Raw genomic sequence first — 19,416 nt, 5'->3', positions numbered from 1 at the left:
TCACTGAAGAGTAGATGATACAGCAGTTTTTTAGTCAGTGTCTGGTGCTACTGGTGCAGTTAATACAATGTAATTAAATTTTACCTGCGTTCTACCCTTATTTTAATCTAAAATTAATATTATTATTAGTTCATTCTTATACAAACAACATTATTATAATAAATGTTGTATCGCTGTTCCACATATACCTCCATAATTTACTGTTTTTATATTGCTTTTACAAGTATAAAATGAAGAACGAATATAAATTACGGAAAGTGTGGATGAAAAATAAAAAATGCATTTGGTGCGCTGGTCACATGACTGTTCTGCGCATGAGCAGAGTAGCATGTGTGTACAGGGAGGCAAAGCGGCTGCTGGCATAATTATGTCAAAATATTAAGATGTAAAGGCTGACCGATGGGTAACGCGTTTTGTTGTCTTTGAGTGTAACGCTGTGGATTAGAGAAATAAGGATGAAGGTGGCAGTTGAAGGCTGTTGTCATGGAGAACTGGATAAGATATATGAGAGCATCAGTTACCTGGAGAATAAAGAAGGTGTGAAGGTGGACCTGCTTCTGTGCTGCGGAGACTTCCAGGCTGTCAGAAATGAAGGGGACATGAAGTGCATGGCGGTGCCTGTCAAATACAGACACATGCAAACTTTTTACAAGTAAGGAAACACCTGATATTAGTGCCTGGATAGACAGATAGGCAGAAAAAATGGCATGTAGATGGATGCACATAGATATGTATTGATCATTCAGTTCAATGAGAATAATTGATTGTACTACAGAGACAGTATCCACAGAGATTGAATTCTTTTTTTTTATTTTTATTTTTTTTGACGTCAAATAAAATACTTTTGAGTTAATTATATAAAAGTTTTCTGTTGGTGATATTGGTTGACTATTGTTTCTCATGTCATGACAATGGGTTTTCCAAGGTACTACTCTGGTGAGAAGAAGGCTCCTGTCCTGACAATTTTCATTGGGGGAAACCATGAGGCATCAAATCATATGCAGGAGCTTCCGTACGGAGGCTGGGTGGCCCCAAACATCTATTACCTGGGTGAGATCTTCGGCACATACTCTCAAATGCATACATGAGCATTAGATTAATAAGAGTAGTATACATTTTTGTGTTTCATTTGGGGTTGCAAAAGGGCAGATAAATTTCCGGAAACTTTCCACGGGAACTTAACCTGGGGAATTTTGGAAATATTCCAATTTGGAAACTTAAAGGGTTAGTTTATCCAAAAATGAAAATTCTGTAATTTATTACTCACCCTCATGCCGTTCCACACCCGTAAGACCTTCGTTCATCTTCGGAACACAAATTAAGATATTTTTGTTGAAATCCGATGGCTCTGTGAGGCCTCCATATCCAGCAATGACATTTCCTCTCTCAAGATCCATTAATGTACTAAAAACATATTTAAATCAGTTCATGTGAATACAGTGGTTCAATATTAATATTCAATATTTTTGGTGCGGCAAAAAAACAAAATAATGACTTATTTAGTGATGGCCGATTTCACAACACTGCTTCAGGAAGCTTCGGAGCGTTATGATTCTTCTGTTCTGATGATTCTGATTCATAACGCTCTGAAGCAGTGTTTTGAGATTGGCCATCACTATATAAGTCATTATTTTGTTTTTTTTGGCGCATCAAAAATATTCTTGTTGCTTTATAATATTAATATTGAACCGCTGTACTCACATGAACTGATTTAAATATGTTTTTAGTACAAAAATATCTTAATTTGTGTTCAGAAGATGAACGAAGGTCTTACGAGTGTGGAACGGCATGAGGGTGAGTAATAAATGACAGAATTTTTATTTTTGGGTGAACTAACCCTTTAAGTACCCTGTTATATAGGCTAACCTGCAATTTTGCAAATTCCCTGTTTATTCCCATGAATTCCTGTTAATTCCCATGGAAAGTTTCCAGCTTTGAAAATTCCTGGAATTTTGCAACCCTAGTTTCAATGTTAATCTTCTCATACTTTTATGGTTTTCTTGGTAGTACTTGGCTTAAATAGCAGTTCTCAGTAGATGTTCCTCATTACTCAGGTTATGCTGGCGTCGTACGCTTTAGAGGTGTACGGATTGGCGGTCTTTCTGGAATATTTAAATCCCACGATTACAAGAAAGGTGAGTTTTAAGAACTCCAAATCAATTGTGTTATAAGACCCAAATATGCATTTTTGAACCATTTTTATGCAATTTCTTTCAGGACACTTTGAGTTTCCGCCATACAACCCAGAAACCTTGCGCAGCGTGTACCACATAAGGAACATTGATGTCTTCAAGCTTAAGCAGGTAAAGCTTTGTAATGTGAAATGCATCAGTAAACATCTTAACATTTAATAATAAGGATGCAGATTCAGAAAAAAAGATCTGGCATTTTATATACATCAAGAAAACTCAGGAAATTAATTATTAATTGTAAAAAGATTAATTTTCCCATGTATAATTTCTAACCTTACTCCTTAAGATCAAGATGCCCGTAGACGTCTTCATGACGCATGATTGGCCGAGAGGCATTTATCACTACGGCAACACAAATCAGCTTCTGCACAAGAAGAAGTTTCTCAGACAGGAAGTGGAGAGCGGCACCCTGGGCAGCCCTGCTGCTGCAGAGCTCCTAGACCACCTACAGCCCAGCTACTGGTTCTCCGCTCACCTGCACGTGAAGTTTGCTGCACTGATGCAGCACGAGGTGGGTCAGTGGTTTTGACAAATGCAAGCCTTCAGTTACCATTGCAGAGATTATGCTGTTGCAGATACACTAGATTTAAGCTCTTTTCACACATCTTACAAATATATTAAAAAAGCTTGATTATCTAGAACATGTTAACATGATTTGTATTCAATCCACTAGATTGTCATTAGACTAATCAGAAGACCAATATTTTGCCTTCTTGACTTGTGAGCATGAAAGCATTAATACATCGTGTATGTGTCTGATTTCAACTTCAGCAACAAAAAAAATAGTTGGGGAAGAAACTTTATATTAAAGTTTCTAACTAAAATATATATATATATATATATATATATATATATATATATATATATATATATATATATATATATATATATATATATATATATATATATATATATTAATTAACATTTATATTAATTAACATTTATATTTTAAAATGTAATTTATTCCTGTGAACAAAGCTGAATTTTCAGCATCATTACTCCAGTCTTCAGTGTCACATGATTCTTCAGAAATCATTCTAATATGCTGAGTTGCTGCTCAAGAAACATTTCTTATTATTATCAATGTTGAAAACAGTTTTTCTTTCAGGATTCCTTGATGAATAGAAAGTTCAAAAGCATTTATCTGAAAAAGAAAGCTTTTGTAACACTGTTTGTACCTCTCAAAAGTTTGGGGTAGAAATAATTCGTTTTTTTTATTTTGGAAAAAAATGAAAGAAATTAATAGTTTTATTCAGCAGGGATGCATTAAATTGATCAAAAGTGACAGTAATGTTACAAAAGATTCTATTTAAAATAAATGCTGAACTTTCTATTCATCAAAGAATCCTGATAAAACAAAAATTGTACTGTTTTCAACATTGATAATAATAATGTTTTTTGAGCATCAAATCAGCTTATTCGAATGATTTCTAAAGGATCATGTGACACTGAAGACTGGAGCAATGATGCTGAAAATTCAGCTTTGCCATATCAGGAATAATTACACTTTTAAATATATCAAAATAGAAAACAGTTATTTTAAATTCCAATAATATTTCACAAACAATATTATTATTGATTTAAATTTTTTTTGTATTTTTAATCAAATAAATGCAGTCTTGGTGAGCATAAGAGCCTTTTTTAAAAACATTAAAAATCTAACCGATACCAAACATTTGAACGGCAGTATCTGCAAACAACTGAAAATATTAAGAGATAAATATTTTTATATATTGTATAAATTGAATATATGTATATATTTTTATTTTATTTTTATATATCTCTTGCAGTTACCTGCTACATTCATGAAATGTGTTAAACAGGCCTGAGATAAGATGTAGATATCAGAGTTTACTACTTATTGAAAAGTAAATAACAAGCCATTTGTCACATCAGGCTAAGAATAACGCTGCCCCAAAGATCACCAAGTTTCTCTCACTTGACAAGTGTCTTCCACATCGAGACTTCCTTCAGGTAATGATCCTGCAGTTTCAATCAACAAGCATATTTCAAGATCCCACTTTGAACAAATATTGTGGCGTCCCAAGTAGTAGATCTAGTAGTTGACCAAGAACTAGATGTTTGTGAATGAATAAAGGTTTTGATATTGCAGATCGTGGAGGTAGCAGACAGACCGGGCTCCTCTGAGCACCTCGAGTATGACCCAGAGTGGCTGGCCATCTTGAAAGCGACAGACAGACTTCAGAAACCATCCCACAATTTTTGGAACCCCCCACAAGACAACGGACTACACACACGGTACAGACCACATCACGATAATAACCACATTTACATGCATGTCATTATTTGATTACTTGTTAAGCCTACATTCTATTTGCATATTCCAATAATCAGCATATTCACAATAAATTTTGATCTTTTCACGCTAGTCTCTTCTGGAGATGCACATTCATAGGATGAATTGTCTGAATTGTTATAGCTGCCTGTGTTCCTTATAGTTCTCAGGTGTCACAATTTCCAATATTGTAGTTACTTTTGTTTGAATGTGCAATTGGATATCCCCTCCCCCCTCTAGAAGTCTCTAGTGCTCACCAAGGATGCATTTATTTGATCAAGAATTTATACTGAATTTATTACAATTTAAGCCGGTTTTCTATTGTAGTACAATTTAAAATGTAATTTATTCCTGTGATTTAAAGCTGAATTTTCAGCATCATTACTCCAGTCTTCAGTGTCACATGATCCTTCAGAAATCTAATATGCTGATTTGCTGATTAAGAAACATTTCTTCTTGCTATGTTGAAAACAGTTTAATGTATTTCTTATGCTTAATATATTTCTGAAATGATAACATTCTTTTCTTTAATTAAAATAAAGTTAATTTTTTCTATAACATTATAAATGTCTTCACTGTCACTTTTGATCAATTAAATGCTTTTTTGCTGAATTAAATTATTAATTGCTTTAAAAAAAAAAAACTGAAAAAAATACTGAATTTATTACAATTTATTTATTACCTCAAACTTTTGGGGTCAGTTAAGTGTAATATCAGATTTAATATAGGGATATACCATATTGAGAACTTTGCGTAACTGGTTTACAGTGGCATGAAAAAGTATGTGAACCCCTTGCAGAATATGTGAAAATTAGAATCATTTTAATAAAATAAGAGGGATAATAAAAAATGCATGTTTTATAAGATATTTTACATAAAAGATGTTTGCATTTAGTTCACAAAACAAAACAGTAGCTGAATTTATTAAAATAACCCCATTCATAAGTATGTGAACCATTGATTCTCAATACTGTGTGTGGTTACCTGATGATCTACGACTGTTTTTTATTTTGTGATGGTTGTTCATGAGTCTCTTGTTTGTCCTAAGTAGTTAAACTGAGCTCTGTTCTTCAGAAAATTCCTCCAGCTCCTGCAGATTCATCAGTTTTCAAGCATTTGTTGCATATTTGAACCCTTTCCAGCAGTGGCTGTAGGATTTTGAGATCTGTGTTTTCATACTGAGGACAACTGAGGGACTCAAACACAACTATTAAAAAAAGGTTCAAACATTCACTGATGCTCCAGAAGGAAACACAATGCATTAAGGGGTGCGAAAACTCCAAAAATTCTGGGTGTAAAAACTTTTGAACTTTTGAATTTGTTTAAATATCATTGTTTTTCATTTAGTACTGCCCTTCAGAACCAACAGAAGATACTTGCATGTTTCCTGGCAGAAAAATTAAGTACAATTTACCTTGATATTTGAATTCAAAAGTTTTCACCCCTCGGCTCTTAATGCATCGTGTTTCCTTCTGGAGCATCATAGTAAATAGTTGAGTTTGAGTCCCTCAGTTGTCCTCAGTGTGAAAAGATGAATCTCAGAATCATACAGCCACTGCTGGAAAGGGTTCAAATATGCAAAAATGCTTAAACTGATGAATCTGCAGGATCTGGAGGATTTTTCTGAAGAACAGAGCTCAGTTTAACTGCTCAGAACAAACAAGAGACTCATGAACAACCATCACACAACATAAAAACAGTTGTGGATCATCAGGTAACCACACACAGTATTGAGAATCGATGGTTCACATACTTATGAATGGGGTTATTTTAATAAATTCAGCTGTTGTTTTGTCTTGTGAACTAAATGCAAACATCTTTTTATGTAAAATATCTTATAAAACATGCATTTTTTTTTTTATTATCCCTCTTATTATATTAAAATAATTCTCATTTTCACATACTTTTTCATGCCACTGTATGGCAAATAGGTTAACACATTTACATCACATGCACATGTAATCGGAATAATTAAAATATTAATCTGGTTCACAATTATGTAAATTTGGTGCACATTAGTGAATTTGCATTTTAACATCCTATATTTCTGCTTCTTTCAGGTGGGATTTCAGTGCGTCAGAGGAAGCTATGATGGAAGTTGTGAGTGATTTGAGCGGTGACCTCTGCATCCCTGAAAATTTCAGCCTGACGGTGCCCGCCTACGACCCCAGCCACCCTCAACCCAATGCCCACCCAGCTTACTCCACTAACCCCCAAACCACAGAGCTGTGTGCCACCCTCGGCCTGACGGACATCTACATCCTGGCTGGGCAAAATGGGCAGACTTACGGGGAGGAGGGCGCCACAGGTGCGACTGAAGAGGAGGAGGATGAGGACAGCACTGGGAGCGTAGACGAACCAAGTGAGTACCCCACCGACACCTCCGGCCTCTCTAGCTCCTACAACCCTGATGAAATCACCATTGAAGACGAATGGGAGGAGGAAGAGGACGAGGGAGTAGGATGTGCTGAGGAGAAAGGGACAGATGCAGTGGTTCCAGAAGGGCAGATGGGGAGCCAGGACAGCGATAGAGACAGCAGCCCCCAGCGAGAGACCGCTAATAGACTGATCTTACCGCCCCCATGTGCTGCACCAGAGACGGAGGCTCCACTACACTCCTCACGGCCTCTTTCTCTTCCCCCTCCTTCAGCCTCTCTCTCTCAGGGCAGCTCAGAAGAGGAGGGGGGTTTCACACCAGCCAGGGTCCCAAAACGCACCAGTGGTGAGACGGCACAGGGGTTCGCGAGTCACACAGGCGGCACACCTCAAATAAAACGGAGAAACCAGAGTATCTACACGGCAGTAGAGGATGAAGAAAGCGAGGGCTAGATAAACGCAATTATATTTTTAGATCAGCAAATTACATATATCAAGAATGATGTGCCAGATAGTTTGCTGTCTCTTTTTTAATCTTAAGCGTTGAATGGGTTACTGGACCTATTTGATATAAGTCCTCATCTGCTTTGTAAAACATCTACTGTTGTTTTAAAGAACGCAAGTTTTGCTGATTATGATTGTGAGGAATAAGGAAAATTATTTTCTTGAAAAATTACTTTTTTTTTTTTTGTTGTTGTTGTTGGTATTTTTGTGTGTAATGCCACAGACAGCCATTTATACATTTTTATCTTGTATTTGTCATTTGTTTTCATTTGTCGTGGATTTTAATGGTCTATTCCTTTTCATTTTTTTAGCCAAATATATCAAATCACACTCAGTTGTTTGCTCTCTGTCTTGGCTGTTAATTTGTTAGTTTTGTGGTTGAGTTTGCTTTACCGCTCTATTGTAAATACATCAAAGTTCAAATATTAAGTGATCCTGGCGTCTTTTTTTTTTTCTTTCATTTTGAAATGCATTTCTATCTCAGTCTCTCAGGATAATGCATAATCTTCCTCCGCGTCTAAGACGACTTTTTGGCTGACCAGTGTCACAGAGCTCTTTTTTTTTTTTTTCCTAGAACAACATTCCAGGTAATGTTGGATGTAGGAATAGAATGTTGCAAGAAAGATGTATTTTTGTTTGCTAAACCAAATGTTAGCATCACCCTGGTTTCCTCAACAAAAAGCAAATAAGATTTTTCCATTGAGTTTTGGATTATTACAAATAACGTCTATGTGACCAACCAGTGTGATTCTTACACAGTCAAGATAATCTTCATTTGTGGGGGAAAAAAGTAAGATTTGGAAGCATAAAAACAATTTCCAGAAGTAAAAAGCTAGATTTATGCTATAAACGGACAACAAATTCAGTATAAACACGACAATGCTGTAAAAGCAGATTTGTGAGTAGGCAAGTTTTCTTGTTCTACGCGATGATGTTTAATGTCCCTGACAGCTTCTGTAATTCCATTTAACCATTTGTTTGCAACTGCCTTTTTCAAGGCACATTAAAGGTACAATATGTAAATTTTTTTGCAGTAAAATATCCAAAAACCACTAGGCTAGTGTTATATATTTTGTCCAGCTGATTACTAACAATTTCTCTAATGTTTTCAACTACTTGTAAATCATGAGAAAATTCCCATTCTAAACAGTAACACGGGGCAGTGCAGTCGCCTGTCAATGACGTCAGTTACCCTTTGATACCGCCTTTACTGAAGTAGAAACCACATGACAACAGTGCCGTGGACAAATGCGGAAGTAGTGTCTAGTGTCCAGCAAACCACTAGCTTGCTTCAAGCAGTTCCTTATTTACTTCTTGTATGTTTTATGGTGGATTGTGTTACTTATTTATGGAACATAATTACTGTTTACCATCTGCCGCTGGTTCTGTCGACAAGGACAGCTCCCGTAAACTCATGACCGGAAAAGCGGAAGCGGCGCCGGCGACTGTGTCATAATAAAAGTCCCGCTGCTCGTGAGGCGTGTGTTGATCAATCGCTCCAGCTCCTCGTTCAGCTCCCGCAACACTCATTCCTGCTCTGCCTCATACTACAGTTACGTTAATAATCGCATCCACGAACATGAGTTCTTCCCGACTCCAATCCCTATTCTTTTGCACCGTCCTTTGAGATGGAGACCACATGTCCCAAGTTTCCGCTCTAAAACGTCATCAAACTACGCCTTTGTTTTGAATAGGCTTCTAGCGACCTCTAGCGGGAAAAAATATCACAAATTGTACCTTTAAAGCTTAAGAAATCACAAGTGGTGTATTAAAATCTTGAGCTTGTGTCAATGACAGACCTTATTTCAAGTGTTTAACCAAAAACCAATCGACTTTAGGGCAATGGAAACAGAAGTGCAAATGTGTTCACTCATTTCAGGGTTTTAGACTTATTCTTGCAGAACTCTATATTCAAATAGAAATTTCCCATGTCTGATCAAAAATAATTGCAGTCATGCAGCTCTGAGTTCTCCCATCTTGAAAATAACCAACGGATTGCCACTTTAGTCATAGCTAGCCTAAAAAATATGTCAGGTAATACTTCTTAACGACTTTTCAAGTTAGATTTTTGACCTCGAGTACCTTTTCAGCCATTTTTTAGTAGGAGGAGGGAGAATTCCATAGTCTGGAACGCAGCACAATATACCTAAAGAGCTATTTATTTTCATACAGCACTAGATGTGTTGGGGAAACCTGTTTGGTCATTATTTTTCCGATTTTGTTTGGTGCTGCTAGTCTATTTCAAATTTGGCACGGGTACATATTGCAGCGACGTCACATGGGTGTAGACGGACAACTGTTGAATGCGATTTCCTCATAAATGACCGTTAGCCGAAGTTTGGATCAAGGCTAGTTAAAAAAGCCACAGAAACCAAAGTCACATTTCATTCATAGCAGAACAGCACAGCTTTATTTAACATTTCAGTTCACAGAGGTGTTAACAGGAGATCAGATCTATTCCACAAAAAAGTTGGACCTGAAGACACATGACAAATGAATTCTAGCTGTGTGACACATTATCATGATACCTAATTCATTCCCTAAATGACCATATAAATGTATTGGTAACCCATTAAATTACTGACTAAAATCAATTTTAAATAAAACTCATTTTTATACACATCAACAAACAGCATCCATAAAACAAAACTTCATAAATGACTCCTCTGTTACTAACAAGCTCAACTGATTATTTTTACAGGTTATTGCCTGTACACTTCGGGCCAACATCTCGAAAACGCTACTTTTCTGGTGGTCTGCCGACCTCAAACAAGCCCAAAACAAAGAACACGGAAAAAACGGAGTAGGCACTTCTGTTTTTTTCCACTTTTTCAGGGGCTTTGTGGGCAAAATTTCCTTTGCTGCTATTTCCGTCCCACTGTATTGCACAGCATTGGTCGCTAAATCATTCACGTTGTTGATTCGTGGGTGCTTAAATATTTTTGTTGCTTTTTCAAAACATACTGAGACATTGGCCTGGTATTGCATGACTTCCTTGTTCAAACGAATCAATGTGCAATATTATTTGCGAAGCGAAATGCTTTTCGATCAGTCATCTAGTTGGTGCCAATATGATTTGTCGATTGTTTCTCAAACAGTAGTTTACACAAAGCGACGAGAACGTAGAGAAGGCATCGTAGAGCTTGCTGTTGTTTAGTGAACTTCAACACTGAACTTCAAGGTCAATGTGGTCAGGAGAAGCAAATGGGATAGGGAAGACAACATTGATGTTCTTCAATACTTTTTGGGTCTAAGATGAATGACGAGCTCCGTAAGGGAGACCAGTTCAAACAGGTAATAAATAAAGCTGGTGGCTGAAAAAAAAACAAGCTCAGGGTGAGTAACTTCTGCTTCAGTGTTCCTTTTGTAGTTTAAAAAATTTAGTAGATGCAGCTCGTTGTTGAAGAATTGTAAGGGTTAGTTTCAGGTTAAGGTGCTGACTTCCTTCCAGTGTTAGAGTTGGGATCAGTATGGGGGAGCCCAGAGCATATGGATACTTTGTGTAGATTTCACTTGAAGACTTCCGGATGTTATAAGGGGGCATTATGGACCACTTCAGTTCATTTCAGGATTGAGAATGGGAAGATTTGTTGGTGAAATAATTCTTCTGTTCATCCTGTTTCTTCTGTGTTCCTGTATCTCTTTGGGTGACACCTTGCTGGCGTAATGAAAACGAACAGAGGCTGAAATTATTTTTGACTTAAAAATAATACAGAATCCATATATACTGCCAGATATGATAGAGTCCATCGTCCGTTCACTTTCTGCCATGTCCATCAGAAGCCTTCCTTGAAAAATCTCTTTATGGCATCAGTGAGAAATTTTCCTCAATCTCTTTCTGTTATTCCTCTTACTTTCTTTCTCTTTCAGTATCCGTCTTGGGAGGTGAAAGGGTGAGGGGTGGGATTTTGGGAAGGAGAATGTGTCAGTGGTCTCCCGTGATGAGAGTGTTGACAGGCCTTTAGTTCCCACAGCAGCTTCGAGAGGACTGTGCATCTGGATCCTGTAGGTTTACCCCCCTGTGTCGGGCAGCATGCGTGGGGTTTTGGGTGTCTGTTTTTGGCATCTTTTTTGCTATTGATAAATAAAGAAGTGTTGAATGAAAAAAAATCAACAGCCTGAAATCTGTTAATATTGTTAATCTTTTGTTTAAAGTTGGCAGGAGATGAAAACTGAAAATTCACTCTATTTTCAAAATGATGTTATTGATTTTATTCAAAATATCCATGCATAAGTTTCTTTCCTTTTTTCGTACTTAATCAAAACGTCAACTAGATCTATAAGTGAAACAACTGACTTCTTTCTGGTGACGTATGCCGGACTCCTCCAATCATATATAATCTGTTTAAACCCAGCACTTTTCTTAAAATCGCCCGCAAGCTTGCATTCAGATCTGCCTCAACAACCAATCAAAAACCAAAGTCCCCACCCTATATGGTATATATATATATATATATATATATATTTTCTTTTTCAGTTATCTGTTTAGACTAACAATCTGAAAATCTGGAAATGGGATGGTATGCCAGGAAATTTTTAATTCTGTGTGTAAAGAAAAGACAATATTAAAAATGTTCACTAATGTTCTTGAATTTATTGAAGTCTAAGTCTTTTGTGCACCCGGTAACCATAGTTTTCCTTAAAATATCATAGTAACTGTATTTTTGAGACTAAAAAAAAAAAAAAATGTCTGTCAGACCCTGACGTTTCTATTCCTAATTTAATGACACTTGTAAATAATACCACAGTTTCTGCAGTTTTATTGCAGTAACAATAACAGTGTGCAGAAGAGAATACACTAGTAAGAAGACAACTTTAACACTTACCAATGGCCAGGAACAACTCGTTTACATTCATTGCAGTCTTGGCAGAAGTTTCCATGAAAAGCAAGCCTGTGTCTTCTGCATATGTCTGAGCTTCCTGTACAGAGATGTTAAATGAAAGTCTGGGTTACTGCACACAAGACATTACAGAAATAACCAACAGTTCAAATCATTATTTGGGCTGTCAAATGTGTTAAAAATGTAATTACCCCAGTTTACACAGTTATTGTGTAATACCATTTAAACGTTTGAGGACACTAACATTTTTCTTTTTTTATATATATATATATATATATATATATATATGCTTTTATTCAGCAAGGATGCATTAAATTGATCAAAAGTGACTAAATGTAAATAAATGTATACATTAATAATACAAAAGATTTAAAATAAATGCTTTTCATTCTTTTGAACTTTCTATTCACCAAAGCATCCTGAAAAAGAAGTATCATGGCTTCCAAAAAGATATTCTGCAGCACAACTGTTTTCAGCATTAATAATCATAAAAAATGTTTCTTGAGCCCCAAATCATCATATTAGAATGATTTCTGAAGGATCATGTTACACTGAAGACTGGAGTAATGCCTGCTGAAAATTCAGCTGTGCCTTCGCAGGAATAAATTACATTTGAATATTTTATGAAAATAAAAAAAGAGATATTTTTAAATTGTAATTATATTTCAAAATATTGCTGTTTTTCTGTATTTTTGATCAAATAAAAGCAGCTTGGGTGAGCATAAGGGACTTCTTTCAGAAACATTAACAATCTTAAAAACCCCAAACTATTTATGAATCAAACCCAGACTGGATTCTTTCATCATTCTTGCCACTTCATTGACAGGAAAAACCCTAACACCCCCCATGTCTAGAAATATGATAAAAGAGAGAAAGATATGACCTCATACTCCACAAGTCTCTTGTCTGCTAGGTCGGCCTTGTTTCCTGCGAGAGCAATGACGATGTTGGGACTGGCCTGCCGCTGTAGCTCTTTCACCCACGCCTTTGCTCGCTCAAAAGTTTCCTACAAACAGATGGCTAAAGACTAAGCAACAAATCTAGAATTTTACCAAATGAAAGTTTGTATCCTTTGTATAAAGAGTGTACTGTTAACTTACAGGCTTGGTGATGTCAAACACTACAATGGCCGCCTGGGCTCCACGGTAGTACATGGGGGCCAAGCTGTGGTAGCGCTCCTGTCCAGCTGTGTCCCAAATCTCAAACTTCACTGTAGTGTCATCCAGACAAACAGACTGTGCCAAGAACGCAGCTGATGGTGGGCAACAGACAAAAAAAAAAAAAAGATAAGCAATCTAAGCCAGTGATTCAAGTATTAATTACACTGATCCATCTTGAGATTTACTTTTGGTTCTTTGTTCTTTGAATCAAGATTGCTATTGTTAACACTAAAACTAAAAATCACTTAACTGAAATACAGCTGAAATAAAATTGAATATACATATTGGAAAATGAACTCATATACATTAATGATATATAGAACTTTTACATAAAAACACATATTAATAAAAAATGACAAAAGCACATAAAAATGCTAAAACACTTACTTTTTAATTACTATTAAAATTAACACTAAAACTAAGAAATAAAATAAAAGGAAAAAATATAAAAAATAAAGCTAGGTCTAAATATTAATAAATACTATAGACCCTTTTCACAGACTCTGATGACGTGTTTTAAAGGTGCCCTAGAACTTTTTTTTAAAAGATGTAATATAAGTCTAAGGTGTCCCCTGAATGTGTCTGTGAAGTTGCAGTTCAAAATACCACATAGATTTTTTTTAATTCATTTTTTTAACTGCCTATTTTGGGGCATCATTAGAAATGAGACACATGATTCAGGGTGTGTGGCCCTTTAAATCCCGTGCTCCATGCCCCAAGAGCTCACGCTTGCCTTAAACAACATAAAAAAAGTTCAAACGGCTAATATAACCCTCAAAATGGATCTTAACAAAGTGTTCGTCATGCAGCATGTCTAATCGTGTAAGTACAGTGTTTATTTTGATGTTTACATTTGATTCTGAATGAGTTTGAGGCTATGCTCCGTGGCTAACGGCTAATGCTACACTGTTGGAGAGATTATGGTTATGTTTATGAATTATACAGACTGCAAGCGTTTAAAAATGAAAATAGCGATGGCTCTTGTCTCCGTGAATACAGTAAGAAACGATGGTAATTTTAACCACATTTAACAGTACATTAGCAACATGCTAACGAAACATTTAGAAAGACAATTTTCAAATATCACTAAAAATATCATGTTATCATGAATCATGTCAGTTATTATTGCTCCATCTGCCATTTTTTGCTATTGTCCTTGCTTGCTTACCTGGTCTGATAATTCAGCTGTGCACACCACATCCAGAAATTCTGCCCTTGTCTAATGCCTTTCATAATGTTGGGAACATGGGCTGGCATATGCAAATATTGGGGGCGAACACCCCGACTGTTACGTAACAGTCGGCGTTATGTTGAGATTCGCCTGTTCTTCGGAGGCCTTTTAAACAAATGAGATTTATATAAGAAGGAGGAAACAATGGAGTTTGAGACTCACTGTATGTCATTTCCATGTACGGAACTCGTGTTATTTAACTATGCCCAGGTAAATTCGATTTTTGAATCTAGGGCACCTTTAAACATCATCAATATTGTAAATCCTGCAAAGTTTCTTATATTTTCATTTTTAAAAAAACGTTAGTACATTTATAACACTATACTTAGTATTATATTACCTTTGCATCAAATTACAAAAAACTAGTTAACGCTGCTGTGAGGGTGTTTCTAATACAGCAGCTATGGGAGTGAAAGTAAAATTGACATCTTTCTCTCTTCTGACTGCCGTTATCAATCGCTTTCTATTTTCCCCTCTTTTTGAAAGTTGTGAAAACACTGTTGTGGAGTTTTTCTTTTGCTATTTGAGCAAATGGAAACACAAAAAATATATTTAATGTATTCTCTTGTTCACCGCTATAGAATTTTACCCAACTATGACGACTTCCGCTTTGGAAATGTGAAAAGGGTCTATTAGTATATAAATACTGTTATACTATATACTATTATATAGTAGTAGTATAATACTATACTATTTATGAATAAATAATTCTAAAATAACACTGCTTATACAAAAGAAATGTCAAATTGATGAACGAACAAAATATAAAGGTCACTCAATAAATTCTATATAATTGCAGCAAGGGTAATGCAAGCAACATTTTCTTAGCAGTAGTATTGTTTATTCTGATGACTATTAATAATAAGTTATTTTTTTTAAATAATGTTATTTTAAGTAATTATTCGTTGAACATTAGAGTCTTTTATAATATTGCTGATGCTTTCAGACCTCTGCCTCTGACCTCTGGATTATGTCCATTTGTATGCTATCTGCCTTTCTCTGACTTTATGGGAGCCAAAGTCTATAACAATGTTTGCAAATTCTAGTGTGAAGATTATGCACAGAGATAGTGAACCTAGTTTGCTGTCATTCTTGCATGTGATATTTTTTTATTTACTGACATCTACTGCTATGACTAATAGCAAAATCAGCTCAGTTTGAAGTCAAATTAACACAGGGTTACAGATAACTATAAAGGATCCACAAATGTGTTCTCGGCACTCTTGACTTCACTGCTCGCACCCAATGAGACTCTGAATTTACCAGACTTTTCCTGGTATTTTTCCCACACTTAAAGCACCTCCGTAGAAACAGTAATATTGTGAAATATAGGGCTGGGCGATATATCGCATGAGATTGTCACGCACATTTCGTCAGTAAAGCCGGTTCCCTGATTACCGCTAAATCGGCATCACCTGCTTTCAAATGGAGTGGCATTTAATAGACAGAGCCGTAGTTCACTGACAAGATACGCAATATCGCGTTCATATCACAGATGAATCGCCTTCGATAATGAACGCGATATTGCGTGTCTTGTCAGTGAACTATGGCTCTGTCTATTAAATGCCACTAGTGAAATATTATTTTAATATAATTCAAAATGTAATTTATTCCTGTGATGGCAAAGCTATATTTTCAGCATCATTACTCCAGTCTTCAGTGTCACATGATCCTTCGGAAATTATTCTAATATGCTGATTTAGTGCTCAAGAAACTTCTTCTTATTATTAATGTTGAAAACAGTTATGAAATCAAATACTTTTGATCAGTTTAATGTCCTTGCTAAATAAAATTATGAATTTATTTCGGAAAAAACAATCTTACTGACACCAATCCTTTAATGGTAGTGTATGAAGGAATGTAAATGCAATAAACCACTTAAACCAACCAAATTTTTCCTAAACATCAGTACTACCCATCTCTATGAATTGAATTCATCATTTATGCCTCACCTCCAATGGTGGTCTCCTGAAACTCATCAAACTGGCCTTTAACAAAGCGCAGCACCAGGCTGGATTTGCCGACGGCCATATCTCCCAACAGCACCAGTTTGAACTGGCAGATCTTGGTCTGCGGTAGGCTTCCATTGGTCCTGCCGGTCCCGCGGGTGCTCATGATGTAGGAAGGGTGGCCGTCCTCCCTGATGGTGTCTCTGAAAGCAGCAACTCAAAGCAGTGGATGCAGTTTTTTGAAGTACTGGAGACTTCTTTTTAGGCTGTGAGGACAGCAGACAGACTGTGATGCTGAAAAACAAACAACAATATAAGAGCAGAACGTAACTGGAACGAGTAGTGAAAGAGGAAGTAATTTACAATTTATATGCTCTGGTAAGAGTTAACCTATTAAAAATGAAAGGGGTTTTTTTTCATTGCAAGAAATTTATAAAAATGTCTCAGTATTTTGTAAATATTTTCTTTTGTGTTACACAGAATAAAGCTATTTATGCAGGTTTAGAAAGAAATGAGAGAGTGTAAATAATGACAAAATTTTAATTTTTGGGTGAACTGATCACAGCAATAGTAAACCACAACAGTCCAATCAAATCCTGATGTAGAAAATCAAGTCCCACCCTACATGTTTTCTTGTTCGAGAATCCGTTTCAATAAGTTATATATGTAAAAAAAAAAAAAAAAAAATCCATTTCATTTCATGGCCTAGTAAAGGCAAAACTGAACTAAAACAAATAAAGTAACATTCAAAATAAAAAAGAAAAATTGAGAAAACATGTGACAACATGTTGTATTCTCCTTACAAACACAACCAGATAACAACTTTCATATATGTGCGGTGAATCAGTTCTCATCTGAAATAGGGAAGCTGATGGGTAAAGCAACAAAATAACATTTCTTAAGTAAGACTGCATTACTAAACATCCTTATGACAGTTTAAATCCAAGGCAAGTACCATACATAATATTTCTAGATCAACATCTTAAAAATGTCTCTAGAAAAAGAGGTGGCAAGTATCTAACCTCAAGATTAAACATCAAGACTGACTTGATGCACGTGACAGGAAGAAAACTTTAAAACCACACTCTTATCTTGGCATCTCAGTGAGAATTTCTGGTTATTAAAGTACTGATGCATTCTAAATCCAGCATTTCGCCTCAAATATGAATTTTATTGTTGCAAATCTCTTGTAATGGATGTCGACATAAACACTGATTATTGTCCTAGATGTTGAGCAGGTAGGAAACCGCTAGGTTTGTGAAACTTTGTCACCTCTTTGTGGTTTCTTTGTCATGTGCTGTTCTGTTCTCTGAGTTTGCACTGCAAAGTGATACTGATGCAAACATTTATAGCTTAACTGTTTTAAGTACATAGGTCACGTCATCTCATACAGATATTTAAAGGCATTAAATCAAGTGTAAGCTGTGTAAGCAATGTGCACTTAATATGTAACATCTTTGATGAGCTGATTGTAATTACACAGTTATATTGTTAATATTATTGTAATGAATTGCATTTACATACACTTTTCATGAACATAATTGTAATAAAATTACCATCATTTGCAGCTAAATCTATGCACACATGGATTTTGCATGATATGGCACTTGATGTAAAACCTTTAACTGTCCATCAGAACCTCACTTTTTACATAACATCTGTAATTGATAACTCTTACCAGCATGTCAATACTTGGGTAAAGTTGGTTTTATATTCGCACATTCGGACTTCTGATAAATTCAGACTTTCCAATAAATGTGCAATAAATACATTTTAAGCAGCGACATGATATTGACAACCAACGATTGTCAACTTACAACATTTTTCACAGTCGATCAAAATAGGCAAGTATTATTTTAATGGCATATTTACTTGTGAATGTCCACCCAATGTCCAATGTAGTGTGATTAACAAGGCTATTGAATACGGATGTCCGAATGTGCGAATATAAAACCAACTTTACCCAAGTCATGTAAATCTATACTGCATCCGATTTAGTGCACATGTACAATAAACAGGAGTAAGTCTATGTATCATAATCATAACTCTAATAATCAGATGTATGACTACTGATCTAATGTATATTTCTAATAATCGGTTGTATGACTATTGATCTGATTAATAGCTCTAATAATCAGGTGTATCTCCATTGATCTAATTAATAACTAACAATCTGTTGTGTGTCTATCTGATTAATAACTCTAAAAAGCAGGTGTATTTCTATTGATCTGATTAATAACTTTAATAATTTGGCGTATATCTATTATCTGTCTTCTGATCTAATGCATACCTGTAATAATCAGGTGTATGTCTACTGATCTAACGCATAACTGTAATGATAAGGTGTATGTGTACGTGATCTGATCCATAACTCTGACTGTCAGGTGAATGTGTCTGATGTGATGCATTGAGACGCAGTATAGACTCTGACCATTAACGTGACTCGTCTCGATCCAGGCGAAGCGGGCCAAGCGGTGCCATAAACATCAAATTCCAAAATAATCACACCTCCTTTAGATATATAGTTATATACAATTACCGGCATTCGTGATATTTACCTGTTGTTGCCAGTCGCGGCTGTTTTAGAGGTAGCTGTTCAGTTGTTGATCTATCAGCTGGTTATCGGGCTGCGAGCACTTCCTGCACATCCGCGCATGCGCATTGAGCCATACAAGTCAAAGAATCTGAAGGGATATATTTCTGTTTTAATTCCTAATATATGTACACGTAATATGTATGGACAGTTTTAATATAAGGTTAATCTTTTTTCTCGTTTGTAATGAGTAAGCTTGATGTAAAACTGTATGAAATTCCATACATTATTGTCTTATGTAGTTCTTATATAGGCCTTTACAGTTTATTTTGAA

General features: G+C 35.8%; 2 protein-coding genes across 2 annotated transcripts; one reads left to right on the top strand and one right to left on the bottom strand.

Annotated features, from left to right (window-relative positions):
• Positions 1-323: 323 nt before the first annotated feature.
• Positions 324-8,375, top strand: dbr1 (debranching RNA lariats 1). The gene is made up of 8 exons (XM_067409650.1): positions 324-652; positions 926-1,050; positions 2,055-2,135; positions 2,218-2,303; positions 2,479-2,703; positions 4,089-4,166; positions 4,306-4,451; positions 6,549-8,375. Exons 1-8 carry the CDS (start codon positions 456-458, stop codon positions 7,315-7,317), a joined length of 1,707 nt encoding a protein of 568 aa, XP_067265751.1. The 5' UTR covers positions 324-455; the 3' UTR covers positions 7,318-8,375.
• Positions 8,376-9,751: 1,376 nt separating this feature from the next.
• rab5b (RAB5B, member RAS oncogene family) lies at positions 9,752-19,209 on the bottom strand. Its single transcript, XM_067409940.1, has 6 exons — positions 19,108-19,209; positions 16,553-16,843; positions 13,310-13,461; positions 13,093-13,215; positions 12,195-12,288; positions 9,752-11,442 (listed from the first exon to the last, which is right to left on the bottom strand). The coding sequence occupies exons 2-6, from the start codon at positions 16,713-16,715 to the stop codon at positions 11,330-11,332; spliced, it is 645 nt and encodes a 214-aa protein (XP_067266041.1). The 5' UTR covers positions 16,716-16,843; positions 19,108-19,209; the 3' UTR covers positions 9,752-11,329.
• Between the last annotated feature and the right edge of the window lie 207 nt (positions 19,210-19,416).

The sequence above is a fragment of the Chanodichthys erythropterus genome, chromosome 14, assembly GCF_024489055.1.
Source record: "Chanodichthys erythropterus isolate Z2021 chromosome 14, ASM2448905v1, whole genome shotgun sequence".
Lineage (NCBI taxonomy): Eukaryota > Metazoa > Chordata > Actinopteri > Cypriniformes > Xenocyprididae > Chanodichthys > Chanodichthys erythropterus.
Note: the sequence above shows the minus strand (reverse complement) of the source record. Positions and strands in the feature narration are given on the sequence as shown.